The 22,456-nt window shown below is 48.4% G+C and overlaps 1 protein-coding gene across 1 annotated transcript in view; it reads left to right on the top strand.

Moving 5' to 3' along the window:
• The window catches only part of NDFIP1 (Nedd4 family interacting protein 1), a 639,788-nt gene that overhangs the window by 349,497 nt on the left and 267,835 nt on the right, over positions 1–22,456 (top strand). Inside the window, exon 4 of the mRNA XM_069652470.1 lies at positions 5,864–5,951. Coding sequence (XP_069508571.1) covers positions 5,864–5,951 — 88 coding nt within the window. The remainder of the gene's footprint in view (positions 1–5,863; positions 5,952–22,456) is intronic.

The following is a 22,456-nucleotide window of genomic DNA, read 5'->3' as shown; positions in this document are numbered from 1 at the left end:
ATAAGAAGGGTTAGTGAAATTCAGGCTCTGTCCGTGCAGGATCCTTTCTTTACAGTCCACGACGATAAACTGGTTTTGCGTACGCACCCTAGGTTCTCACCTAAGTTTATTTCCAATTCCACGTGAACCAGTCCATCGAGCTTCCGGCTTTCTTCCAAAACCCACAAAGCTCGGCTGAGGTGAAACTACACACCCTAGATGTGCGTAGGGCGGTCCTCTACTAAGTAAACAAGACCAGACCGCTAAGGAAAACAGACCAGCTGTTTGTCTCCGTAGCTACAGGCAGAGAGGGGGATCGCGTCTCTAAAGGTGCCATCTCTAAGTGGATTGTTAGCTGTATCAAGCTGTGTTACTCCCTTTCTGAGAAAACTCTGCCTTTCACACCAAGAGCCCACTCTACAAGAGGCATCGGGGTCTCTCTGGCTTTCATTGCAAATGTACCCCTAGACACCATTTGCAAAGCAGCTACTTGGAGCTCTATGCACACTTTTACTCAGCACTAATGCATTGACACCCATTCCAAGACAGAAACTCAAGTGGGACAAGCGGTTCTAAGACATTTATTTGCTCATGAGCCTCCTCATATCCCACCTCCTTATTCTAACACTGCTTGCTAATCTATGCACAGCATGTGATCTAAGCAGATTCCACAAGCCTCAGAAGAGATACATTACTCACTGTAATCGTATTTCTGATGCTTGTCCCCTCTGAGAGAAGGCGCATGGATGCTTGTAGTCTTACCTTTCTTTATATCTGCTTGGATCATCTGTACTCTCGCTTCTCCTCATGCTACCTCATGTCAGGAAAAAATACAATCTGAGGCTCCTACACGCGTGAGGGATCATGGGTACAGTGGACGTCACACTAGGGATAGTATTACTGGCACGCCCTGTGTCGACGCCCATTTTCGAGTTTCGAAAAACAAACTGTAATACTCCGCAGCTTCCACTAGATGTCGGCCTATGCACCAGTCCATTGAGCTACCGGCCTTCTTCCAAGAACCCAAAAGCTCTGCTGAGGTGAAACTACACAACTAGATGTGCGAAGAGCGGTCCTCTACTACGTAGACAAGACCAGACGCTAACAAACACAGATCAACTGTTTGTGTCCGTAGCTACAGGAAGAGAAGATCGCGTCTCTAAAGGTGCCATCTCTAAATGGATAGTCAAATGTATCCAGCTGTGTTTCATGCCAAGGGCCCACTCTACATGAGGGACTGGGGCCACTCTGGCTTTCATTAAAAATGTACCCCTTGACACCATTTGCAAAGCAGCTACATGGAGCTCTATTCACACCTTTACTCAGCAGTACTGCATTGACACTCATTCCAAGACAGATACCCAAGTGGGACAAGCGGTTCTAAGACATTTGTTTGCTCATGACTCTTCTCACATCCCATCTCCTTCTAACACTGCTCGCTAATCCATGCACAGCATGTTATCTAAGCAGATTCCACAAGCCTCAGAAGGGATACAATTCTCACCGTAATCGTATTTCTGATGCTTGTATCTGCTTAGATTCACATGCGCCCACCCTTCCTCCACGGAGAGAAGGTGCATAGATGTTATGAGCTTTCTGCCTGTATCTGCTTTGATACAACTGTACTCACACTACTCTTCATGCAACCTCATGTCAGAACAAAACCATCTGAGGGACCTCGACTTGTGAAGGACCATGGGTACAGTGGACGTCACACTAGGGATAGTATTACTGGCACGCCCCCCTTCTTGCTCAATATCACATCATAGTCTGCTTTGCTGGTTGAAGTCAACACGCGTTCCCCAAAGCTACGCTTACATCGATGGTATTTACAGCATCTTCACACAGTACTTTAAAACTCCATGCCGGTCCTTATCTCTTGATGTCCCACTGACAGTAAAATGATCCTCCGATTATTTCTGTGAATTCCGCTGCTTCCAAAATCCCACATGACGGAGAACAGAGACTCAATTCATACAGTCACTGACACAATTCAAGAATACGCACAGAAAATGAAATGCTGACAAGCGTAGTTTAGTTTAGTTGACAAGCGTAGTACATTCTATCGATGCACTTGTGCATTCCTAGCAGCTTCCTGAAGACGCACAACCTTAAGCTCACTATCCCGTCCGGTTGCGGCCACATTATTACTCTCTGGGGTGTGAAAACATTTTCAAAATGCTTGGAGAGAACCCATTGCCAGTGCACCTGAAAATTTGCGACCCGGCTGGCTGTGTTACTCTGCCACTCCTTCTTGGAAATGGCATCGAGCACCTCCCGCCACTCGCACTCCGAGGGTTCTTTATTCTAACTTGCATTAGACTCGATCTCAGCATTTTCATGTCCGCGTGCCTGCTGCGGAATGTCGTGTGAGTCGCGTTCCACACAATTGCCATCTCCCCCATCCATACGGGCTACGTCATCATTTTATGACAATGTGGCAGGCCCAACAGAGCTCACCGCTCCCAACGACTTTCCTGGAAAGGACAGTGTCAGGAAGCAGTAAGCACCCTTTTTACTGTATAGTTTCTCCTTTGACCCATGTTGCCCATGCGCAGGCACCCTAAACTCCTTCCAAATCAGCACTGGGCAGCACTCCTCAAACCACTGGGGACAATCACCAATGCTTTCTTTACTTTCCTCTGAGACTTCTTCTGGAGCGAGGTGTCCTTTTTACTCTTTCCTCACCATGGGTCATCTGGCTGTGCCCTTTTTACTGTGCGGTATAGCACCCATTCACCTTCGTCCCGGGCCTTAAGGGATATAGAGCACACCCATGCTTAGCCCTAGGGCTCAGTGGTGTGGGCCCCTTAACTTGTGTCCTTGGTGAAGGCTCTCTTCCCTTATTAATCTTTCTTTGCCCTGGGTCTCTTGTGGGGCACAGCACCCCCTATTCCTTGCTCAGGGGTTGTTAAATGGGCGGCATCTCCGTCTTTCTTCACCCTGGGTTATCGGATGGGCTGCAGTGCCCCCTCTTCTTGGCCCTAGGTAATGGGACTTGTGGGGGCAGTGGTTCCTCTCCTTATCTGCACCCCTCACAGGAGACTGGGCACCTTCTTTCTTTTGCCACGTAGGTTTGTTTCTTGTCTTCATGAGGATCACCTGGTCGCCAGTGTAATAATGTAAGTTCCTTGGCCACATCGGTTATGTTCCATCAGCCGGCTTTATTCCTGTTATATTAAGATGAGAGTATGAACCACTGGCTCGCATCACCCAGGCAGGAGCTCTCCAACTCTCTCTGTGAAACCTTCACTACAAGCTTTCCTTCACTCACACTAAACATTCCCTCAGACACACCAACATTCTCTCATGCATTACCAAGCACCTGCATTCACACAAACACAACAGCCCTCTTTCCAGTACTATAGTGGTGAATCTGACGAAGTAATTATCACTCCTAGTTGCCTCTTCCTTGTCCCAATTGTAATGGCATGTGAAAGTGGGACAATGGATGTGTAGGGAAGAGAAAAGGACTTTCAATACCCTGCGACGATCTGGGGAGGGTAGTTCTACTTTTCAAAAGGTAAAGGGGATACAATGTCTCACCTGCAGACCTCCTCTTCCTCGCTCTTCCTCCGCCCAGGTAATCCCCCCCCCTCGCATCTCCACCCGCAGGATCGGGATTCCAAGAGTGATGGCCTTTCCCTGGACACCTAAGAGGAGGATCCAAGGGGAGTAGGTGGGAGGATGCCCTCAGGTTCCTCATATACCCCGATGGTTACCAAAAGGTTATATTGCGCTACCTATGTGGTAAATTGGCTTGCAACCCCAGTGAAGCCAAATCTAAATTACAGCTGCCGCCAGCCTACCCCTTAAAACCAATGCAGGCTGATCTAACCCTGTTAGGGCACAAGTGGGGCACCTAAGAAGCTCCTGTGGGACAGAGATTCTTAAGGGCTTGCCAAGGCTAATTACTCAAAGTGAGTGAAAAAAGATTTATAACGCCAGTAGGAGTCCCCCACCACCCCCCTCCTGACCACCAAAAAAGTTCAGTGAGCTAAAAATGGGGGGAAATAGGAAAAGTTAAAGCGACCCTAGAAATCCCCAAATGAAAATTGTCTTAACAGCCCCCATACCTCACTTAATTCCCTAGGCACCACAAAGGCTAAAATGGATTGGTGGAACTACCATAAAAGCCATGCACTTGGGGCATTTCATTGTAATGTCCCCTCCAAATAACCCTATGCATAAAAATTGCTGAAAAATTGCCGTTTTGTGCGGGGACATTATTAGATGGAACATGTAGGGGACACCCCTGAAAACCACGCTCCACCTGTCCCTATATATATGGTCACCGATATGTCGCCACTATTTTTTCCCGGCTGCATTATATACAGCGACCATATATATAGGGATATTGTTACCTGATACCTTAATTACAGTATTCCAATCAATAAAGAGGTGGAAGGAGGGCAATGAGGAATCTGTGCGAGGAACATCACTGAAGGTACTAAATTTGTTACTTTCGTCCCGCAGGCCATTTCTGGTTCTTCTAAATGTAGCCCAGGCTTGCCTAGGCAGGCAGTAGCCATGACTATATATGGCAACATCCATATCCCACCCTGAGTATATGTTGTCTCTTAAGGGTGCACACTGCTATTTGCATCTCTGATGCCTATGGGAAAATTCAGGTATGTTATCCTTTTTAAATACCCGCAATGGAGGGGCCACACAAAAAATGCACAGCTTGTTTCCACAGCATGCAAATTTCATAGCCATTAGGAAAACTGTTTTTTTTTTTTATCATGAGCAGCTGCAGAAAATAAGAATGCGTAGGCTCTAAAGGAGACACTACCCAAAACCTCAAGACCAATTTCAAGACGCTAGATACACAACTAGACTGCTCTGGAGAGAGACAATTTATCAAACCCTTCAGAAACGAAAATGTAAAGTGGTGTATGTGTAATGGGGTCTGGCACTGAGCCAAGGTGCCCCGAAGGCTTAGTTTGCCAAAACAGCATCTGTGTTTTTCAATGAGCAGTAGCTGTAAAGCAGTTGAATGGTCCACTCTCCATGATTTTTACAGCTCCAGAGCAGATTATTATTCTGGAAGAATGCTTATGGGCGATCTTGCTTTCATCTCCCACTCGCTAATTGTTGCTTGGTAGTCTCCTTCTAGCATGGCGGAAAGATTTCTGAAGTAGGAATAAGTATGCGTTACTCAGTAGTAACCATTGTAATTCTAGCCAATCGTTTCCTTTCCTTGATAAAATGCCCCTGCTCCCCCCCTTAACAACCCTGTGCCATTGCGGCCGTGGGTGGACATTGCCTAAGCACATTACCAATCAAGCGTCTTAACGTTACCACCAACCCAGTTTATTCACTGTAAAATTTTTAAGGTAATTAATCTTTAACATCTGTTTTTCTCGTTTTTGCGCTCCATATTTGAAATGCATACCCCATTGCGACTCTTCACTATCTAGGATAGCTCAGCGGCAAAGTGCTCGCCTTCGAAGCAAGACGACATGAAGCAACACATGTTCGATCCCCGGGTCCGCGCTTAGAAACCTCTGGGTATTTAAGCACGTTATAAATGCGCAAGACAAACGACTATGCAACTAAAAACAATCCCTGTAACAGCGCCTTGCTGCCCGTGGGCTGTGGGAGTGCTTTAAAAATGCGAAATAAATAATTCAAAGTGCACATATAGATTAACCTACTTGATAAATTACTTCTCCCAAACTGAATGTTGCAATGCCCTGAGTTTCAGTTCATGCAGAAAATGGTTCCTAAGCGTTTTAGAGTATAACTTTTTTAATGTTTGAGTTGTCTGTGTCAACTCTCATATTTTTACAATTTTATAGGAAATTGTATTCAGATTAACTGATTTTCCTCATCTCTAAATAAGAAAACTGCTAATATACAATTTTTCTCTTTGCTTTAGGAGGAGGATTTTGTGGCACGGGATGACTTTGATGATGCTGATCAGCTGAGGATAGGGAACGATGGTATTTTCATGCTGACCTTTTTCAGTAAGTATAGACACAACAGCTACAGACATGGTTCAAGTACACATGATTAGAATTTCTAGGCCAGCTAAAATGCTCTTACCTGTTTTCTTGGACTTTGGTTGTCCCAGGAAATGGGTTTATTTGCAAAAGGCTTGCTGGCATCACTTTTATTTTATTTGGACCTTTACACAGTCTATTTATTCAGCAATCTCTAGAGTACTTTGAGCAGTTGAGGATGTTTCATCTGTATATACTGTATTCAAATGTGTTCCTATTTCTTTCATTTATTTACAATTTCTTGTCTTTAAGATTTGAAATTCTTTTTTTTCCTTTTTTTTTCTCAGCGAACAATTAGTGGGTTTCAATGTACTTTGGCTGTAAAAACTATAAAACATTGCATGTCCTCCTAAAGTGACCTGATATGCTGTCCTAATATAGTATTTGTTCAATTTAAACCAAAAGCATAAGAAGCTAACCATGTCCAATTCATGATTTTGAAAAATCGTGCTTTTTAGTTCGCTTAGAACAGCATTGCAACATTTCAAAGTATCTATATCTCCTGCTGGAGGAACCTTTTCACAATATGACTCAAAGCTCCTGCTGTTCCAAAGTCACACTCCAGCAATACGAGCTGACTCAAGTGGAATGCGCAAGTGAGGGAACAAACAAATCTTATTCTCCCAGTGTCGAGGAGGATACGTTCTTAGTTCCTTTCAACAAAAGTTGGATACACATAAAAATCACAGAATTCAGCGTCTAACCCTGCTTTTCTTGCACTCTGTCATTAATGCTTTGTTACTTGGAGTACCTTTACCAACATACACTGTCGGGCCCAGCTTGTGTACCTGTACCTTCAGAGTCTGTCTTGCATTTGACCTTTTCATTGTACTACTCGCCATTCCTTCTTGGGCTTTCCCTTGGGCTTGCAAAGTCAGTGACTTCCTGTAGCACATCGCGTTGCTCTCCAGAGGTCTGTCCAGTATTCCCAGCACTCACAGGACTACTCATGGCTCTTCTGGCTGTTTCTTCAGAGCCCCTTCCTCCTTGAGTGACACACTCACCTGGATTCTCTGGCATCTTCTTGCCATACGCTCCAGGCCTCCAAACCAAGATGAGTATGAACCACTGGCTCACATCACCAAGGCAGGAGCTCTCCAACTCACTCTGTGAAAACTTCACTACAAGCATTCCTTCACTCACACCTAAACATTCCCTCAGACACACCAACATTCTCTCATGCATTACCAAGCACCTGCATTCACACCAAGCACAGTACAGCTTTTCTCTGTGAATCTAGCTTCCTAATCATGGTCTTGTCCTAGCAATTTCTTGTTTATAAGCAGGGCAAATAGGATTTTTGAAAGAATATTAAAAAGCCAGATGGTTATTTAGAAACATATCAAATTGAGTATTCCTCATTTACCCTGGCAGACTTAACATGCATATCCTGCAGGGCAAAGCCCCCATGCACTCTCCTGACTAAGCCTGGGTTGTTGGAACTTTATATGACTTTGTGGTTGATGCTTTATGGAATAATATCTACATCAGTATGGACATGCAGCCCATTCATTGGGCCCACGGGTTACACAATGATGTTAGGAAATCCCCTTTTCAAAGATTTTCCATATTTCAAAGGATTTAGGGGCGAGTATGCCTGATCACATCTGAATTTCTAAATTATGCTCAGCTAAATGCTTACTCAATATTGGCTTGCGTAAAGATGTTCATTATTCACAGCCCAATCTAGTTCTACTCTGAACCAAACTGACCATCTGTCCTCCAAAATGATTACTACACATCTTTCCAAAGGATCTGCAGTATGTAAAGAGTTCTTACACAATGTTTTCTCAGTAGATTGGGAGAAGGTATGGAAATACGACCTATCTGTTGGCCCAGTTACTGTACTGCATATTGCTTATTTAACAATTCGCAGAGCCTTGTGGACTCCTGTGAAACATCAAGTTTAGCCCATACCATACTCTAATTGATTGCATGGTCTTAAATCAAATGGTTCTCTAACATACATGACCAGTGCTACCGATAAGCAACTACCAACCATGTATACTCTCTAAAACAGTCACATAATCTGAACACAAACAAAAAAAGGGCATACAAAAACTAACAGAATGCAAAATTCTAGTGGGGAGGTGAGCAAGTTATTACAAGTTTTCCTTGGGATCTTCCCTCTGGCCCTTTTTTGTACAGGGATTAAAGTACTTTTCTTCCACAATATCGGGATCTCTCCCCCTTCACTTATCTTTAGATAAAGCAAAAATGCCCGCTTTATTAGAGATTGTTAGGCAAGATTGTATGCAGAACCCTTTGGGAGACTACACCAACCTTGTCCTCCTGGCAATAGGCAACCCAACTTTTGGTATAAGTCTGTACTACACAGGTTGGTTGTGTGGCTGAGGAGCCAGGCTTATCTCAAGAGGGGTCAATGTGAGCAGTAGGGTTTTTACAGAGATTCACTGTGACGAGTATTCAAATAAATTTACACGCAAGTTTTCTTGATTAAAAATTAATTTGTCAGTTGAATAAGCCTTCTTCAGAAGGGAGCAATATATAAGTAACACCAAAAATACACACTTAGTTTCTCTAAATCAGCAAGTACCCATTTGGCTTGGTACACAGATAGTTCCTACACCCTGAGGTGACTTAAATAACTAGGATACCTTGGCCATTAATATATCACTAGTACATTCTGAGCAATACTGAATTTGCTGTCAAAGAAAAGGGTTTGGGAATAAAACAAAGGTTACACAAATATTCTGAAGCAGGAAAGTACTTTTGAACCCCCCAATGCAAAGTAAATTAACCCTTTCCTGGAGGGAAGGTAAAGCACAAAGTCAGAGGTGAGAAGAGTCCTTCAGGGAGCCAGACCAGCCAATGTTAATTGAGCAAAAGTCTAGGTGAGCTCAAGCACTTCTTGCAGGTAAGTAAAAGTCTTTCACAATGTTTTAGAAGTCTTTGTAGAAAAAATAGAATCACTGTAGGGCCACAAGATGGGAGGCTTGTGAGGGACAAAGCTGCAAGCAACTCTGCAAAATCATCCAAGACTGGGACTCCTCATAGCAGCTTGGTCAACCATCGCCCAGAATTGGAAAAATAAAGACGCCCCACTGACTTTCACTTGGTTACAAAAGGTGTAGGCCCAAATAATGATGGAAAAAGTCACCCACACAATCCAGGGCACGAGAGACAAGTTAGCTAAGGAATGGGAAGGGATCCTTGAATATCTTCAGTCGGACTTTATGGAACAATGGTGTCCCCATAACATTAAAGTATCGGATATCTTCAAGGCATGAAAGATCCCCGGAAAGTTGGACATAAGTGCCCCTAGGGGAGGATAGAGGGAGGGGGGGTTGCAGTTGTTGTTTTCTTTTTCTTGTTGATGTATTAGCATGAAAACCAATAAACACAAGTTTTAAAAAAAATCAACCAAGACAAGTCTCAACTGAGAACTAGCAAGGCTACACAACAAGAGGTAAGCCCCCTTAGTTTTAAAGTACCTTTGGTTCGAAGAAATTGGTTCCAGCTGGCTTCTGTTCTTGGGTAGGTCTGCAGATCCTGTTTCTGGGCCTCAGTCGTGGGGACAAGAGGGAGGACATCTAGGGACTCCTGCACTACAAATTGAAGGTCGGCGGCAGCAATGGGCAAACTTCAGATCAGCGTCACTTTAAGGTTTCAGCGCCTCGCGACTCTCGCAAATAGCACCACCGCGGTTCTTGGATACCACTCTGGACATACCTCGCATTTGGTGTCCAGCTCTGTGTTGAGGTGGCTCATTCATGGTCAGGGAGTCCGGAGGATCTTCCTGGAGCTCGGCTCCGACTTAAAGATGCGCACTAAATTCTAGTGTTCCTCTCCCTGGCACTTCGGTTCCTGCAGCAGCAATGGAAGTACAGCCGGCTCCGAGAGGATTTCCAGATGAGCTCGTCTTGGGGTAGATTGGTCCCAGGTTGCAGGTCTTCTCCAGTTGAGGTGAATTTGGAGCTTCAGACCTGCAGCAGGGCTTCACCGGGCGAACCAACGGTACAGGAGTTGCAGCAAGCATCTCTTCCAAGTTCTTCTTTGAATTCCTTCGTCCAGTGGTCGGCTCTGCCTTCCAAGCAAAAACCCTCTCCTTTTTATGCAGGTTTCATCCATTCATTCGCAGCCTAGCTGTCAATCACACAGCAGGGTGGCTGTCTTACAATGGCAGCCCTCCAGCCAATCACCCTTGGGTGCATTCCTGCAACCAATAAGACTAAGCACAGGGAGTTTCAGGCACTTCCCTTGTTTCCTGTCCTGTTAGACACGCTGGAGCCAGAGGCGGTCTTCACTCGTGAATCTTGCCAAAGACAAAACTAACAAAGGGACCAAACCTGGTTTTGCACGCTGAGCAAATCTCAAGAAGGACCTTAACAGCAAGAAATAGTGAAAAAAGAAAACCAGGGTTATTTTGATGACAAAGTGGGCACCCATGGGTGTCTTACTGCAGCTTCAATTGCAGACCGCGGTAAAAACACACAATGGTAGTAAAAAGTAAACCACTGCCACCAGCCATTAATTTTAGAAAGGGTAACATAAAAATGTTACATGAGCAACTATAAAGAGGAAGCTAAGTAACCCCTACAGCACCTATTGTAAGATGGTGTGTGCTGGGTCTAGAAAGTTACACTCTTGGGAACAGTAGTTTAACAAAGAGAAGGTATTTAAACCTTTGGGAAATCTAAGAGACTTCCCTGCGTCATTTCACTGGAGGTGTTGTATAGAGGATGCCTATGGAGTTTGTCAGACTCCAAAGTGAAAAGAAATGGAGCCCAAATCACACAAAAATACATGAGTGGGAAAAGGGTCTCACTCTCTCCAGGTTAGAAATTAAGTCCTGCAAAAGGAGCCTGGGGTTTCTAAGGTAGACGGGGAATTAGGACATTTCTGAGAATTCTCTCTAACACTCCCCAAACCCCCCCCCCTCACTGCCCTCAGACTACGGGACAGGAGGATTTAATTCACTCCTGGACGAATCTCCTTACTCTAGTCGATAATACTTTCTGGAGAGACCATCAGCATTTTGGTGATTATACCCTGACCTGTGTTCTATGGTGACATCAAACCCCTGAAGGCTGATTGACCATCTTAACAATTTAGGATTCTCCCCCTTCATCTGCATTAACCATCTCAAGGTTTGGTGGGCTGTTTGAATTACAAAAGTCGATCCATACAAGTATAGTCTAAACTTCTTGAAAGATCACAATGGCAAAACATACATGCTCTATGGTTGCCCACCTTGTTTCTCGGTCCTTCAGTTTCCTAGTGATGGAGCAGATAGGGTGTTCCCTGCCTTTCTCAGCCAGCTGACTCAGAACTGCATCTATTACTGTATTTGAAGCATTGTACAATAATGGAATGGTTGTAGTCAGGAGCTCTCAAGACTGGAGCTTGACAAAGGGCTTGAAGTCCTTCAAATGCCTTAGTTCACTCCTCATTCCACCTGACCTTCTTGGGGAATTTGGGTGAGATCATCACATTCAAGGGAGAAGCTGTGGTCCCATAGTTCTCAATGAAGTTCCTATAGTAACCAGTGGGACCTAGAAAGGCTCTCACCTGGGTTTCAGTAGTAGCAGTGGACCAGTCATGTACAGCTTGTACTTTGCTAGGCAATGGCCTTATTTCTCCTCCTCGTGCCCAAGGTAGACCACTTTACTCTGACCCATTTGAAACTTGCTTGCCTTTATGGTCAGATGGGCCTACTCAAGAGCCTGCAATACCATATGCCAGGTGGTTAATATGCTCTTCACAAGTGGGGCTGAACACTGCAATGTCAACCAAGTATGCCATGCAGAAGTCCTCCATCCCATTCAGAACATGATTTATCAACCTTGGGAATGTAGCAGGTGCATTTATTAGTCCAAAAGGCATAACCTTTTTTTTTAGAGGCCTCCTGGGGTGGAAAATGCAGTTTTCTTCTTGAAATGGCCTGTCAGAGCTATTTGTCAATAGCCTGATGTTAGGTCAAATGTACTGAGATGCTTGCCTGAACCAAGTTTATCCACCAGTTCATCTCTCCTAGGTAAAGGATGGGCATCACTTGTGGTGACTGCATTAATAACTCTATAGTCCACACAGAATCCTAACTCCGTGGATCCTGCCTTTGGCACAAGCACAACTGGACTAGCCCATGGACTTGTAGATGGCTCTGTTACCCCAAGATCAAGCATCTTCTTGACCTCTTCCTTTATGTGGATTCTTACATGGTCTGACTATCTGTAACCCCTGCTTTTGACAGGGACACCGTCACCAGTGAGAATATCATGCTGGCCCCAAGGGGGTCTAGCCTGGTGTCAGTGAAAACAGGGAGGTAAACTGATTTCACAGAACTTTGCACCCCTCCTGAGTCAGATCAGAAGAGAGATTAACACCTTCTATGTTTCCATCTAAAGACTGTCCCCTGAGAAGGTCCGGTAGAGGCTCACTCTCCTCCTCCTCTTGATCAGATGCCAAGAGCAAAGCTCCCAGTTCTGGTCTGGATACATGTGCCTTTATGTGGTTGGTGTTAAAGACTCTGGTGGCCTCCTTGGGATTGCCCAAGTCCACCAAATAATTGACCTCTCCAAGTTTGCCCACAACCTTGACGGGTCCAATCCATTTGTCCTGTAAGGCCCTTTGCCTTGTATGTACCATAACTAGAACTAGCTGGTCTTGAGTAAACGTCTACCATGTTGGCCTTCTGGCCATGCCAGTGTTTAACCAGAGCCTGACCTGCTTTCAAGTTATCATAAGCTTCTATCATCATGTGTGTCATTCTCCTTCGGAGACCTAACACATAGTCAGTGAATCTCACTGGCTTGAGCGGGAAGGAGCACTCTCCAACCCTTCCTTGATTAGGGCTAATGGACCTCTACCCAGATGACCATAGAGACGTTCAAAGGGGCTTAAACCAACCCCTTCCTGAGGGACTTCTCTATAAGATAAGGCATGGCAGTGGAAGGTCCCACTTTCTTGCAAGGGGTTCTTCTAAAGCACCTCTCATGCTCTTCATAGTTCTATTAAACCTCTCCACCAATCCATTGGTTTGGGGATGGTAGGCTGTTGAGAAGTTGTAGGTCACTCCACAGTTTTTCCACATAGCTTGTTTGTAGTGTGACATAAAATTGGTCCTCCTGTATGAGCTAACCTCCTTAGGAAAACCAACCCTGGTAAAAATACCAAGGAGGGACTTCACCACTGCCTGGGCAGTGAGAGTCCTTATAGGTATGGCTTTAGGATACCTGGTAGCATGGTCTACCACATCCAAATATAAATTGGTTGCTTGAAGATGTGGGATGGTCTTGGGGATCAACAATGTGAATCCCTACCCTCCCAAAAGGATTTCCCACCACTGGGATAGGCACCAAGGGTGCCACGTTCATGGCTCCACACTTGACAAGTGTGACAGCTTCTACAGAATTTATCTACATCCGACCCCATCTTGTGCCAGCTCTGTTTCACCATCCTCTGGTTGATCCTCCCACTCAGCCTCAGCTGGAGGAGGGGTCACAAGTATGACCTTGGATGGTCATCTCTGGGATGTTCTTGTCCTATGTACAGGTGTGATACTTTTCTTCTTTCCTGAGACCTGGGGTTTCCCCTTTTTCTCTTTCCTTGTCTTGGAATTAAAAGGGTGTCCTTCCTGTGGACTGGGAGTTATAAGTACTTCTGTAAATACCCACTGAGAGTCATCTAAAGTTGCCTCTCTGGCCAGTCTAGTCTGCTCCTTCTTCCTTTTACTTTTACTGGGAGGCCTGGGGGTGCTTGATACAACTCCTAGACCTTTTAAGTCATTCCCCAACAGGACTCTCCCAGGCACCTCATTTGTACACTGAAAGGTATTCTTAGTCATGTTGTTGCACTGGATGAGAACTGGTACTATTGGAACCATCTGGACAGGCCCTCCAGCATGTTTAGTGGGGCCTTTGGGTGCCTTAGCAACATTTTCAGGTTTGGAAAAGGTTTCATCCACCACTGTAATGCTGGCCCCGGTGTCTCTAATGGCAAAGTGTTAGGCGAGACTGTATGCAGTACCCTTTGGGTACACTACAACAACCCTGACCTTGGCGTCTCTTCCAAGTTCTTCTCCAGTGGTCGACTCTGCCTTCCAAGCCAAAAAGCCTTGCCTTTTATGCAGGTTTCTCCCATTCATTCCAGCCTAGCTGTCAGTCATCCAGCAGCTTGGCTGACGTTGCCGGACAGCCAGCCTGCCAATCAACTAAGAGTGCATTCCTGTCTCCTAAGAGACTAAGCACAGGGAGTTTCGGGCACCTCCCTCACTTCCTGCCCCCACCAGCACCCTGGAGCCAGAGGCGGGCTTGACTCGTGAATCCTTCCCAAGGTAATGCGAACAAAGGGACCAAAAATGGTTTGGCGCGAAGGGTAAATCTTGAGGGACCTTTCCACAAACAAATGGCGTAAAAAGAAGACTGGGCCATTTTGACAAAAATTGCACCCTTTGCTTTACTGCAGCTGCGAACGCAGCACGCAGTAAATGCACACCACGGTAGTTAAGAGTAAACCACTGCCACCAGCCATTCATTGAGGAAAGGGCAACATAAAAATGTTACATGAGAATCTAGACAAAGGGGATACTAAGTAACCCCTACAACACTGTATAGTAAGATAGGGTGTGCTGGGTCTAGAAAGTTACAAGTGTAAGTCGATTTCACTTCACTGCTCTTGGAAAACAGTAGTTTATCCAAGAGAAGGTATTTAAACCTTTTGGAAATCTGAAAGACTTCTCTATGTCACTGCACTGAAGGTGTTGTGTGACACAATGTAAAAGATGATGCTTATGGAGTTTGTCAGACTCCACAACGAAAAGAAACGGAGTTCAAAATCACACTAAAATATATGAGAGAGTGGCAGAAAAGGGTCTCACTCTCTCCAGGCAAAACATTGAAGTCCTAGAGTCCAGCAAAAGAGCTAGGGGTCTCTAATGTAGAGAGGAATTAGCACATTTCTGAGAATTCTCCCCTAACACTGGGGTTTCCTGACCATTTACAAGTACACTGTCCTTTGATGTTATCTGGATCAGAGTTATACACATCTACATACTCTTCTGTCCCGTCCCCTCCATACTTCATGGGCGTCCCTTCCTAGGGATGGGAGACAGAACCTTTTTCACCAGAAAAACCTTCTTTCCCTTGAAATTTAGAGGCGCACAGGAGTACGCCCTCGGAGAATGTGCTACCCTGACTTTGCCCACTGGCGCCACTCCTCAGTCCCCTTTTCTGCGCCGACAGGAACAGGCTGATTTCACCAATGCTCCTGGGTTTGGCCCTGTCATGTAATTCCATATGCTCTTCCCCGGATGCTTCAATCTTTTTGTCTTTCAGGTACTTGGTCCTCAGGCATCAATCTCCTCCCTGGCGCATGTTGACTTCAGCGGGCTTCAGCAGGTGTCCAGCCTGCAAGGGGCTCGTTCCTACATCCGACCCCCATGGTTTTTGCCTCCGCTGCCTTGGCCCTGACCACGGCTGGGAAGGTTGTACCGCGTGCGACAGACTGACTCCACACATGCTGAAGAACAGGCTAGCTAGGTGGAGGAGCTCTTCGAAGGGTCGCTTCCAGAGGACTTGAAGAAATTTGTCAAACAGATCGAGGCCCAAAGGAGGGCTGCTATTTTCCATCAAACCCTGTTAGGGCGACTACTTCCTGAGGAAACACCCAAGTGGGAGGAACCTCTCATATTCGTGTACAAGCACACGCACCAAGGCTAGTCCAGCTACCGGCCTCATGGCCGAGGGGTCATCGGATCCTACCGGAATCAGTGCTGAGGGACCGCAAGGTTCTTTTACAGAGAGTACACCCGAGGAGCAACGCCCTAGTACCAGCTCTGTCCAAGGGGGCGACTGCACGCAGCACTACCGGCGACAATGCTGAGGGCAATACACTTTCCAGGCCTAGACCTGAGGTGCCAGGTATGCCACATGCTCCACCACCAAGAGTCTGGGAGGAGGCTGGACCCAGGGAGCCATGCACGACGACTTTGGCACGTGGCACTTAGCTCAACAAAATGGCTGCTGTGCCAGACATGGCTGCTCGTCCGATGCCACTCCTAGGAACAGAGCAGGCGGGTGAACGAGTTTCAAAGTGGGACTGGTGTCAAGCAGGTACGTGGCCTACAGTTTATCCTTCAGCAGGGCAGGTACCCCCTGCAACCTAGACAGAATGCGCTCCGGCCCCAGCAGCCCCCAGTCACTCCGTCAAGATCTCCTGCCCCCTCTTCTGCCTCTGACTACAGGTACTTCGAAGGGTTCTTGGCGCTGATGCGAACCCCCAGATGGTCCTTTTATGGCATGCTGTCGGGGACTTGCTCCCTCCAGTCACTCCACCAGCGCCCATAGTCATTCCTCCTATGGCTCCGGCGCCACAGGCCCCAGCGCTGCCCCTGCAGGCTCTTTTGATTCCGGCTCCCCTGCCTACCACAGTACAGATGGTCCCACACCAGCCTCCGGCTCCAATCTCTACGCCGCATCCCACGATGCCCAGCACCCCTCCACCCTCTACTGAACCGCCGGACTCTCTGGTGGACGCGTACGAGGAGGAGGAACCTGACCCGACGTCAGCAAAGGCCTTCCACGACATGCTTACAGGTTTGGCAGAATACTTGTGCCTTCCTCAACCCGAGGTAGAGCAGCCCAAGGAGGAGGTCTTGGCAGAAGTCCTCATCCTAAGATACCCCACCAAGACGGGTATCCCAATGCAGAAGGACATTGTGGCACTGGCCAAGAAGGGGTGGCTCAAGTCACACTCAGCCCAACCTGTCAATTGCTGCCTCGATGCCAAGTATAGACAGATGGAGGGGGATACACTCTTGTCGGCGCACCCTCAACCGCACTCTTTGGTGATTGCTGCAGCGTCGCTCTACTCTAAGCCTCAGTCGTCCTCAGCCACCTCGTCCTCGATGCTGTTAGGCAAGGAGAAGATCTTGGAGGTGTACGAGAAGAAGCTGTACTCAACGCCTCGCTGCACCTGCGTCAGGCCAACGCGGATGCCATGCTAGCAGCTGCTAACCAGAAGCTTTGGCGGGAAATAGCACATTTCCTCCTGGAACTTTCAGTGCAGAGCCAGGCACGCTTCAAGGCGGGTCTAGGAGAAGTCAGGCTGGTAGCGCAGGACATCATGGAGTCCACTGTGGCACACATCGATACCTCTGGCCGTGCCATAGGCATCGCCACGGACATGAGAAGGACGGCCTGGCTTTGGGCTACTAAGTTTAACCCCAAAGTCCAGGATCATATATTGTATGTTCCGTTCGAGGGTAGTGACCTCTTTCACTCTACCACTGACAAGGAATTAGATAAAAAGAACAACTCACAGACTGCAAAATCTTTATCCTGATGAAGGCCACGCCCAAGGTGTACAACCAGCCGCATAACGCTCCGACAAGGGGCAGTCGTTTGGGGGGTTCCGGGGATTTCAGAAAAGGTGGTCTAGACAACCTGACCGCTTGCAGAGTCAGCACCGGCACAAGCAACCAAAGGGGGGGGGGCGGGCAAGGGCTTCTTCCAGTCCCCCTCCTCAGCGGCAGCCCCGGAAGGAAAAAAGGCATGACGCGTTCCTGCAGGCCCACGTGTCTCCAGTGGGTGGCAGCCTTGCCTCTCACGTGCATTTCTGGCGCCAGGACTTTGCAGACCCCTGGATCCTATTTGTAGTATCCACGGGGTACCGCCTACCAATACCTGACTCTCCTGCCTCCTACTCTCCACTCCCACAGATTGGGATGGCAACTCTGTTGGTGGAGATCCAGTCGCTTGTCGAGAGCCAGGCAGTGGAAGAAGTACCAGCCTCCCAGAGAGGATTAGGCTTCTATTACAGGTTTTTTGCCATACAGAAGAACGACGAGGCTGGCCTGAGAGTTGTGTTGGACCTATCCACCCTCAACCTCTCCCTCCCTCTTCAGAAATTCAAGATGGTTACGCCAGCACTTATTGCAGACACTCTAGACAGAGGGTGTGCTGCCTGGATTTGAGGGACGCCTACCTGCACGTCCCGATTTGGCAGCCACACCGTTCCTTCCTGCGCTTCAGGATCATGGCCTGTTATTTCCAGTACAAGGTGCTACCCTTTGGCCTCAACTCAGCCCCCATGGTATTCACCAGACTCATGCATGCAGTGGCAGTCCTCCTCCGGGCCCAACGCCTCCATGTCGGCCCATACCTGGACCACTGGCTCGTCAGGGCAAGATCCCCGGAGGGAGTTACCCGCACTTCCTCCGCGCTTATCAACACGCGCCACGACCTGGGGTTTACTATGACCCTCAAGAGGTCAAAGCTGCAGCCCATGCAGAGCCTAACCTTCCTCGGCCTCATCTGGGACGTATGCTTAGAGAAGGTATTTCCCTCGGAGGACAAGATTACAGCCCTCAAGAGGGCCACAACGCACTTCCTTACCAGGGCAGTGACCTCGGCTTGGTGGTACCAACACTGAATGGGTATCATGGCAGCGGTCCTTCTGGCCGTGCCACACACGAGACTCCGGAAGAGGAGATTACAACTGCACTTCACAACCTCATGGAATCAGAACGGCTCCCAAGCGGAGCTGGTCAGCATTCCGCCTTCTCTCCACACGGAGCTCACGTCGTTGTCCAGGGACTGCAACCTGCAGTCGTGCAAGTCCTTCCGGGAAATGGCCCAACAGGTCACCATCACTAAAGACTCCTCCCTAGAGGGTTGGGAATCCACTCTGGACAGCCACAGCGTCCACAGAGTCTGGACCCGGCATGAGTCGCATATCAACTGGCTGGCACTCAAGGCCATCTGGCTAGCCCTCAGAGCATTCCTTCTGCTCATTGGGGGCAGAACCGTCCTGATCCAGACCGACAACTCCACCAGCATGTACAGGGGCGTACCAGGTCCCCTCCGCCGTGCAACCTAGCGTTCAGCATGTGAGAATGGGCCCTGGAAAGCATCTACTTCATGGCCGTCCACTTCCTGGGGAGGCCAACTTGGAAGCGGAAAGGCTCAGCAGACTGGGAGCAGACAACTACGAGTGGCAATTGAACGACCAGGTGCTGCAAGTGTTCAACACAGGGGGCCATCCTCAGGTGGATCTATTTGCCTCCTGGAAGATCAGGAAGTGCCATCAGTTTGCGACTTGGCAGGGACGGGGCCCCAGCTCTTTGGGCGACGCTTTGCAAATTCAATGGGAATGCTGACAGCCTATGCCTTTCATCTCACACCCCTGATCCCCAGGGTACTCCGCAAGATAAAGGAAGCTTGTTACCTCAGCATCATCCTGATAGCTCCTTCGTGGCCGGCGAGCCCGTGGTTCTCCAACTGCTCAGACCACCCATTCACCTTCCGCTGGGTCCAGCACACCACATGTCGCAGCAGGGAGGCATGGTTCTCCACCCCGCTCCTCAGAAGTTAGCTCTTGCAGTGTGGTTACCGAGCAGATCACCCTCGAGCACCTGAGCCTACAACAGGCTAACCTGGAGATCATCCAGGGTCCTAGGAGAAAGGCCACCAGGAGCCAATAGAAGTGTAAATGGAGCAGGTTCTGTCACTGGGCGGACTCTAAGGAGATAGGCCCCCTGACGTGCACGCTGGACGATGTGCTCTCCTTCTCGGCACACTTCACGCACTCGGGTGTACAGGTGGACACATGTAGCACCTATCTGGCAGCCATAGAACCTACAGAAATTCAGTGGAGGAGGTCTTCTCCTCTTCCAACCCAATGGGCAAGCCCGCCAGATGTTTAAGAAGCCACACCCCGTGTGGGACCTCAATGCGGTGTTGGGCACCTTGGCACACAAACCATTTGAGCCACTGGCGTCCACGGACATCAGGCTGGTCACCATTAAGACAGCTCTGGTAGTCGGACTCATTCCACTCGCAGAGTCGGGAAGATCCAGGCTCTGGTGGCATCAGAACCCTATACCACTTTCCACAGGGATAAGGTGTTCCTGTGGACTCACGCGGCGTTCCTACCCAAGGTACCTTCCGCTTTCCATCTAAACGAGGAAATAATCTCATCTACATTCTTCGCTGACCCCCAAGGACGAGGCTCAGAGAGTCTTGCACTGTCTGGATGTCAGACGCGCTCTGAAATTCTATCTGGACAGGACCTGGGCTTCCGCAAGTCGGATGCATTTTTTGTCACCTTTAGGGGCTCCAGAACTGGTTATCGGGCATCCAAGGCTTCTATTGCACGGTGGATGGTTGTGGCCATCAAAGAGGCCTATGAGGGGCAGCACAAGCTGCTGCCAGCCAACATGTATGCTCACGCGCACCGAGCCAAGGCAACGGCCATCGCATTCCAGCGGCAGGTTCCGTGGCAAGTCATAAGCAGGGCGGCCACCCCTTCAGCTTTCTGTAAACATTACTGTTTGGACGCCGTTTATAAGTCGGATGCGTCCTTCGGATAGGCGGTTCCAAGGAACTTGTTTGCTTAAGGTGGATCTCCTCTCCACCCTGGGGCTACATTCAATTGTAATCGCCCATGCAGTATGGAGGAAAGGGTACGGGACGTAAGGGAAATTACAATTTACTCACCGTAGTGACGAACGTACTTAGTCCCCTTTCCTCCATACGTTCCACCATCCTCCCCCCTAATATTGGTGTCATTGGACAATGTTAAATATTGTCAACGGGGGACTGAGGAGTGGCGCCGGTTGGCGGAGTCAGGGTAGCGCATGCTCCCAGGGCCGCACTGCCGTGCACCTCTAAATTTAAAGGGGAATAAGGTTTTTCTAGTGAAAGAGCTTCCGTCTCACGTCCCTAGGAAGGGACACTCATGCAGTATGGAGGAAAGGGGACTAGTCACTACGGTGAGTAACTTGTCTGCTGTTCCCACAGACCCAGGGACACTAAAGAAACACTGGCTGAGACTCCAATGGGGTCTTCAGCCAATAGGTGAAAGTTTCCACTTGCCATATGCACTTCTCCCTCAGGGATGAAGGCTAAATAGGCAGTGTGGACCCCTGAAGGTTTACCCTTGCATCTGGTATCCCCTTTCACATGGTCAGTTGACCCACAAGCATAACATTAACAAATGATTTCTGGAATGGGGGGTTTCTGCTGACCTCCCTCTGGTTTAGCACCAGAGGTTTCACTAGACTGACCTGGTTTCCCATATGGCTTACCCGTCTTATGTTTGTGACCCTCTTTTGGGTGGTTGGATTTAGAATTCTCCATCTTTCTTGTGCTGCTCCACCTCATCCTTTTTGTGAGTGGCCCCCAAATCCTTGAGTGGCCCTGTTGTCAACCCACAAGTCAGCAGCTTTTGCTAGCTTCTTGGGATCAATCTGTTGAGTCAGCGAGGTGCTGTCTCTGCTCGGGAGAGCAGGCATCAAAAACGGACTCTAACAAAAATAGATTTCTCCAGCATTGGATCTTTCATGGATTCACATGCTTAGAATATTCCCCGTCGTCAGACTGAGACCCCTCGGTACACATATATAGCCTTTTTCAAAGGAAACTTTCGACACTTTTGTGTCCTATCTACGTCCTTCTAGGACCCGCCTATGCATGCTCCGCAGGCCGTGCTAGTATACGAGGCCCGCCCCTGCGGCTCCCCTTCAGATTTCAACCGTCTCCAAAGTAGTGGGATCTCCTCGTGTTGTCCTACTGTTTTGTACTAGGTTGCGTCATTGGATTTCGAGTAATAATGTCCTCTGTGTCAGGTAAAGCGCTGTTCCGTCCATGCGCGACATGCGGCTTAAAAAAGGTTTACGAGGGGGACGGCCATATGGACTGCATATATTTCCTCCACCCTCACCATTCGGCGGATACCTGCGACATATGCAAGGGGTTTTCTCAAAAAACCCTCAAAGACCGGAACCGACGCTTGGTGGCATGGCTGAATGATGGAGCGGGGGCATACTCCCCCTCGGAGGTGGGCTCCACATAGTCGGCGAAAACATCGCGCCGAGCGGCCTCGTCGGAACCGCCGGCGAAGAAATCTAGACCGTCGGAAAAAGAGTCGTCTGGAAGTCACTCCACTAGAGATTCCTCGGCAAAGAAATCATCCTCATCAAAAAAGCATGAGAATGAAAGGAAATCCTCCTCTGGCGATCATCACAGATCGACCACAAGTCGAGAGTCGAGTAAAAGCGGGCACAGTGTGGAGAAGGCGGGACCGCCAAAACCACCTGCGAAGTCTTTGTCGTCGACGACGGTCCAGTCATCGACCGCCTCCCTACCCCTTGCACAGGGGGCATCCACCGTCCCGTCGACGAGGGCCTCGTCGACGGGGATCCTACTGGAGGCCTGAAGTCTTTGACCCGACCCCCCCGGAGCCTTTGCTACAAGAACAAGCTATGTTGCTGTCCTCGGAGGACGAGAACGAGAGAGTTGCTGGCCCAGCAGACCTAGGGCTACGAGCGGCTGACAAGTCGTCCACGAGGGCCTCCGTTACACCGGTATCTGCCCCTCTCCTCAATCCTCAATCGGTTTTGTCGTTGGATATTCTGTCCACGCTTCAGTCCTTGTTGCAGTCGTTGGACCAGCGACTACCCCAGGCAAGCCTGCCACAGTCACTCGTCGACGAGCCGGGCCCGTCCC

The sequence above is a fragment of the Ambystoma mexicanum genome, chromosome 3p (assembly GCF_040938575.1).
Source record: "Ambystoma mexicanum isolate Mex_15411 chromosome 3p, UKY_AmexF1_1, whole genome shotgun sequence".
NCBI lineage: Eukaryota > Metazoa > Chordata > Amphibia > Caudata > Ambystomatidae > Ambystoma > Ambystoma mexicanum.
The sequence above is the reverse complement of the archived record's forward strand: the minus strand, read 5'-3'. Positions and strand labels throughout refer to the sequence as shown.